Source organism: Octodon degus, unplaced genomic scaffold (assembly GCF_000260255.1).
Source record: "Octodon degus isolate 3935 unplaced genomic scaffold, OctDeg1.0 scaffold00141, whole genome shotgun sequence".
Lineage (NCBI taxonomy): Eukaryota > Metazoa > Chordata > Mammalia > Rodentia > Octodontidae > Octodon > Octodon degus.
In genome coordinates, this window is record NW_004524717.1 from 6,376,864 (window position 1) to 6,383,974 (window position 7,111).

Below are 7,111 nucleotides of genomic sequence, written 5' to 3' on the forward strand. Positions count from 1 at the left end.
AAAGTCAATACCCAAAAGTCAATAGCATTTCTCTACACAGATAACAAACACACTGAGAGAGAAATTAGAGAAACAATACATTTTACAATAGTACCAAGGAAAATGAAATACCTTGGAATTTATCTAACTAAAGAAGTCAAAGATCTTTTCAAGAAATATTACTATTGTGAAAAAAGAGATCGTAGAGGATTTCAGAAAATGGAAAGATATTCCCTGGTCCTGGATGGGAAAAAACCAACATCATGAAGATGGTCATACACCCAAAACTGTTCTACAGATTTAATGCAATCCCTATCAAATTACCACCAACAAACCTCCCAGACCTAGAAAAATTGTTTCTAAAATTTATTTGGAATGAGAAAAGACCTAGAATAACAAAAGCAATCCTGGGCAACAAAGACAAGGCAGGAGGCATTACAATTCCTGATTTGAAATGATACTACAAAACTACTGTGATACAATCAGCATGATACTAGCAATGAAATAGACCTGAGGATCAGTGAAATAGACTAGAAGATGCAGAGCCCTCGACAAACACATTCAGCCACTTGATCTTCAAAAAAGGAGCCAAACATGTTACTGGAAGAAAGATAGACTCTTTAACAAATGTTGCTGGAAAAACTGGCTCTCTACATGCCAAAAACTTAAACTGACCCAGGTCTATCACCATGCACTAAGCTGAAGTCAAAATGGATTAATCTAAACATTAAAATAGAAGCACTAAATCTCCTGGAAGAGAAAGTAGGAGGAACTCTTGAAGACATAGGGGTAGGAAAAGGGTTCGTGAACAAAATTCAAATCGCATGGGTCACACTTGAAAGAATTAACAACTGGGACCACCTCTTATTTGGAAGTTTTTGCACGTCAAAAGAAATTACCAACAAAGTGAAAAAACAACCCACAAATTGAAAAAATTTTAACTAATAAGCACTCAGACAAAGGTCTGCTCTCTAGAATTTATAAAGAACTAAAAAAGATTAGTGCCCGAAAATTTAGAGACCCAGTCCAAAAATGGGCATCTGAGATGAACACACAGTTCTCAGAGGACGAAATTAAAGAAGCGAATAAATATATGAAAAAATGTTCTACATTACTAGTCATGCATAAAATGCAAACTAAAACAACACTGGTATATCATCTCACCCCAGAAAGAATGGCTATCATAAAGAAATCAACCAATAACAAATGTTGGAGAGGCTCTGGGGAAAAAGGAACCCTTCTCCACTGCTGGTGGGAATGTAGACTGGTGCAACCATTATGGAAATCAGTGTGGAGACTCCTTAAAAATCTAGGACTGGAAATCCCATTCAAGTCAGCTATCCCATTACTGGGAATTTTCCTGGAGGAACTGAAAATGTCATGCCATAGTGATATACGTATACCTATGTTTATAGCAGCACAATTTGTGATAGCCAAATCTTGGAAACAACCTAGATGCTTGTCATCTGAGGAATGGATGAAAAAGATGTGGTATTTTTATACAATGGAGTATTAATCAACTATAAAGAATGATAAACTTGAAGCATTTATATTCAAGTGGATGGCACTTGAAGGTATGCCCATAAGTGAAATAAACCAGACCCACATGTGTAAATATCGTATAGTCTCCCTAGTATCAGAACTCAAAAGAAGAAATACAAATAGAAAGGTACAACACAATTAAAAGGAAAGCGTGAACTTGAAGATTGGACAATGAGGAGAGGTCAAGGAGAAAAGCTGGGATACATGACAGGGCAAAGCCACACATTTATACTCACAAGATGGGTAAGGCAATGATCCTGAGAAACATCAGCAGGTTTTCAAAACTAGCAGTTAATTGGTAGTATTCTTACTCTGACTAACTATATATGCTGATACCTGTGAAGCAAGCAACTGCACTGAAGATAGTAATGTGTAATAGAAGGGTCACACTTGGCATGCCTGTCATTCTGGTCTTCTAAATACATACTGCTTGTCATTACATACCAATTATTACTATATTGCCTCTCAAATAAATTTTTTAAAAAGGGTAACAAATGAAAAAAAGACAGAAGAAAAAAATGTCACAGGACTGTCCTGCTACAATGCTGCATATGGTTAGATTTCTAAATTTCTGTGTAAAAGTATGCAATTGTTTATTCATATTTTTGAAATATTTTTCAGTTTTTAAATTTTTTCTCCATTTAAAGTTCAACATTTCAATACTTGATTGAAAATACTTGTCGCATGTTATGCCTAAAATGTTTTATATTCAGAATGATAGTGAGGTTAAATTGAACTGCATATGTTGTAGAGTAATAATAAGCTTCTCTTCTGGAGGGTTAACATTGTCAGTTTGCAGTCCAAAGATTGGGGAAAAACAAGGCCTGCAAGGACAGTAAACATTTTGGCCCTAGCCTTTCAAAGTCAGAGAAGACTCAGGACTTAGGAGAACCTGTACTGTCACATCATGTAACTCAGTTGTGTCCCAAATTTTCTGATCAAGTAGATTATGGGTCCACAGAGCATCATGATTGATGACTTAGAGTGCCTATGGGGAGTTGCCTAGAGAGAAAACATTCTTTCAGGCTTTCACAGAGAGCAAATTGGTCAAGCAATGGCCGTGACTCAACCACATGGCTGACACTGATAAAGGATGTGCAAACTGCAGTACAGGGTTACAGGATAAATTCTGAGGGGACTTGACTGACCTTATCAGATACAAAAGTTACATTTCTTTTTATACAGGTCTTGCTTTATCTTGGTCTCAACCATCCAGCAGAAAAGTATAAAAATGAGGTATATAAAGTAAAACCATGTTAATATGCTGAGTTGTGAAAGGTTCAAGTCAACAACTTATGACACTGCCAGTCCTAAAGATAACCCACTACTATTGTGGACTGCTGGACTGTGTTGGATTGTTTTGCTGAATTCATGCATCTACAGTATTTAGATGGCAATAGAATACCCCTCTCTGACAGGACTAACCAACAAAAGGGGTTACGAAGGAAGGACCATTTTGTACTTGCATATGCGGAATAGTTAGGATAGATATACAGCTACTTTTGCTTAATTCAATGAGAAGAAAGATTTGTACTAATAGTGTTTGGACAGGATATCATATCTGCAATTTGTACTATGGAAGACCACTAAGAAGATAACAATGTACAATGTATTGATTATTGAAACTGTCCTATTAATCAGTGTTGAAAGTGTAAAAAATAAAATAAAATAACACATAACATCTACACCAGCAGAACAGAACATGTAGGATGCTGTTTTCTAACTATGTGACATAACATTTAAAATATCTACATTTAACAAATCATCAAAATATCCAAGATGATGCAGTGAAATTATAATTTCTCTGAAATAAACAACTGACCTGATACCTGCAGCTCCCAGATAGCTTCCTTTTCATTAGTCTGGGAGCTAAACCAGCACCCATACAGGCCAGCATCTGAAAGGGTGATGTTTCTTAGTTCCAGGGAGACATGCCCATCTGCCATGAGGTCCTTCACCAGCACAGTCCTCCCTCGGTAGGCTGGCTCCTGCATATGTTTCTGGTCTTTTCTATTCCTGTAGAGGTGGACCACGGTAGAGAAGCGATCCTTAAAGAACCTCACTTCCATCTCCTCCGCATTTGTCTCAGGAGAAAGGAAGCAGGAGAATACTGTGTCTTCACCCAGCAAGGCCTGCACATTCTTGTTTGGCCCTGTCACCTTCCATTGGCCTGTAGGAGGAAACACAAGAGATACCTGAGCAAAACCTAACTCAGTGTGTCCTTCTTGGGGCAGCAGTGGGCTTCTGATGTACGTGAGTAGGATATTCATCTTGCTCTTAGTTTTGAACCCCAGACTTGCATTGTCATGTTCCCTTATATTTCACCAAGATTTTGTTTGTTTGTTTTGCCATTCTGAGGCAGCATTGGCTGGGAAGTTCAGGCTGGGTTTGAACTCACTTTGTAGTCCAATCTGGCCTCAAATTCACAGCAATGCTTCTGCCTCAGTCTCGAGAGTGCTGGGATTACAGGGGTGTTCCATTATGCCTGGCCCCTTTACATTTTAAAGAGTAACTCCATATCAGTTATTTCACTCAGTCTTTAAACCTTCACTCAGGTGTACATTATTTCAAAGTTACTTTTTTGTTTTTGGCAAAGTTGGACATGAAACCCTGAGGCTTTTATGTCTGTCAGGCAAATACTCTACTATTGCGCTATACTAGCCCCATGTGCAGTATTAACATTTGCACTTTCGAGATGTACAAGCTACATCGTTAAGTGCTGATGTAAATTAATCAAGACACATGGTTCTCATATTTGTAATCCTAGCCACTAAGAGGCTGAGGCAAAGGGATAATAAATTTGAAGCCATCCTGCACACTCTAGCAACATACTGTCTCAAAATTTTAAAAATTGTTTTAAAGAATAAAACCACACAAGAGGCACTTTACAAATCCAGACCTTCTCAGTAGAGATGTCTGTGTTTACACTCTCTCCTTCTGTCCACCCCTGTCTCATGAAATACACAGTACTGCCCTTTTCTACTTTTGATTAAAACCCTTTCCTAGTGACCATGATATAGATTATATAACTATAAAATCTACACAATGTGCTAATTTGTTTGCTTTGTATATGTGGTTGTGTCTTGTAAGTGTTATATATGTAGCATATATATTCCCTGTAGGTTAAATGTTCACTTGTTTCTTTATTTATTCATTTATTTATCTTTTCATTATTAAATTCATGTTTAATGAAATATCCATAAAATATCAAGTAAATAACATTCCCTTCTCCCGTCTAGCACCCTTTGTATGTGAGCACTTCACAATTTGGCTGTATGCAGAAGACACAGTTGGTGTTAAAGGCATTGTATTTCATTGCCATATTCCTTTCTAAACTTGTCTTTTGGAATCAGGGGTTGGTAATATTACTTGCTTCAATTATACTGGGTCAGTTCATGGTTAAGGTCTACAAAGATTCTGTGATTTTTTTTAAAAGCTGTATTTTAGTACAGGGTTTACAGAATTTACAGGATCTCACTATGTAGATTGGACTGGTAATGATCCTCCTGTTTTCAGCCTCCAAAGCTTTGGGATCTCAGGCACGCGCCATCATGCCCAGTCTCAATTGCTGTCTTAGCACACTCTGGGGGTGAGGCTGGCACAGCACACTGGGGATCAAACTCTGGCCCCTGTGCTCTGCCTAATCAAATGTTTTAGTCCACTTATCTGGCTGGCCCTTAATTATGTGATTTTATGTTACAAGTATACATTTATAATTTTTTAAAATTGATTTACATTATCATAGGATCTAGGGTTAAAATTGCTGGCAGGTTGGGGTGGAGTGGGGTGATGAATCCAGATAGTTGTCTCAGTGACTAAATCAATATCAAAACTAAGGTTTTGGTGATAATGTTGAATACTGTATTACAATAAGTTTATTCATATATTTTTTTAAAGAGAGTACAAAAATAGTATTTTTGTTTGTTTGTTTTTTGCAGGACTGGGGATTGAATGCAGGACCCTGTGCTTGCCAGGCAAGCACTTATTTTACTGAGCTATCTCCTCAGCCCCAAGAGTACAAAATAGTATTAAAACACAAAAATTACAAGTGAAGGGCCGGGGAGATGGCTCAGTGGAATAAGCGCTTCCCTGGCAAGTGCAAGGGCCTGAGTTCAATCCCCGGTTCCGAAAAAAAAATTACAAGTGATATAAAATATCACTTAACAAAATAATATGAATTTCACAGGATTTGTTGTAATGCATAGTGCTGTCTTCCAACTAGTTATTCATATTACCAGATATATGAATGCAAAATTGGAAGAAAGAAAAAATGAAAGAAATATATAATAAATTAACAAGAAAAAAAAGACAAACAATTGAAAAAGGGAGATAAAACAAATTAAGCATTAACTGCTTTTTTAAATAGATCAGCATACATGCACAGTACAGTTGTCCAAACCATCCTGCATATATAGCTATAGCTATATATATATTTTTTTTTTCCCCACCCCCTCTCCTGTCCTCTTTAACTCAATGTACTTACTTACTTTTGTGCTTTTTGGGGACAGGGTTTTACTATGAAATTCAAGCTGGCCTTGAACTCATGGTGAACCTCCTACCTCTGCCCCTTGAGTGCTGGAATTTCAGGCATGCTTCACCATACCTGACTCTTTTCTTTTTTTTATGTATTTAGTACAGAATCTACAGGGTTTCACTATGTAGGTTGGACTCATAGTGATCCTCCTGTTTTCAGCTTCCCAAGTGCTGGGATTACAGTTGTGTGCCACCACATCTAGTCTCAGTCACTGTCTCAATGTGCCCCGGGGACGGGGCCAGCATGGCATGCCGGGGATTGAACCCAGCTGCTGAGATCTGCCTAAACAGATGCTTTAGTCTGCTCAGCTATCTGGTTGGCCCTATTTTTCCTTCCTTTTTAATCTACTTGTTCTCTTACCTTTGATGAGCAGATTTTACAGTGTTTACATTTTCCCCTTCACATCACAATGTATCTTTTTCTGAACCTTTTCCATCTTTGTTTTATCACTTCTAATTTTGTGTTTGAATGGGCACTTTATTTTTATTTTTTTCTTGTTTTCTTTTATTACTTTTTTTAAACAAACATTTACTTTAAAGAGAGTATAGCAGTAACTGATACTACATTAGAAGCAGTACACATTTAGAAGACCAAAATGATAGGTGTTTCAAGCATGGTTTTAGTGTTATACATTGCTATCCTCAGTGTAGTTGCTTAGATCACAGATATCAGAATATAGAGTTGGTTAGGGTGAGAATTCTACCCATTAGCTGCTATTTTCAAAAACCTGATGGAGATCCTTAGGACCCTTGCCTTAACCATCTTGTTTATATAAATGTATGTTTTTTTTTTTTTTTTTTTTTTTTTTTTCGGAACCAGGGATTGAACTCACAGCCTTGCACTTGCCAGGGAAGCACTTATTCCACTAAGCCATCTCCCTGGCCCCTAAATGTATGGTTTTACCCCTGCCATATTTCCTAATTTTTCTACTTTCTCTCTTTTTGTTGTTTAATCCTTAAATTATCATCTTCCTTTTAACTGTGTTTATAGCAGTACAATTTGTGATAGCCAAATCTTGAAAGCAACCAAAATGCTCATCATCTGAGGAATGGATGA

The 7,111-nt window shown here is 37.2% G+C and overlaps 1 protein-coding gene across 1 annotated transcript in view; it reads right to left on the reverse strand.

The window, feature by feature from the left end:
* LOC101561987 (butyrophilin-like protein 3) overlaps window positions 1–4,331 on the reverse strand; it is a 43,574-nt gene extending 39,243 nt beyond the window's left edge. Inside the window, 2 exon segments of the mRNA XM_004641787.1 lie at window positions 3,344–3,716; window positions 4,293–4,331. Of these exon segments, the coding sequence (XP_004641844.1) occupies window positions 3,344–3,716; window positions 4,293–4,331 (412 nt within the window).
* Window positions 4,332–7,111: the final 2,780 nt, after the last annotated feature.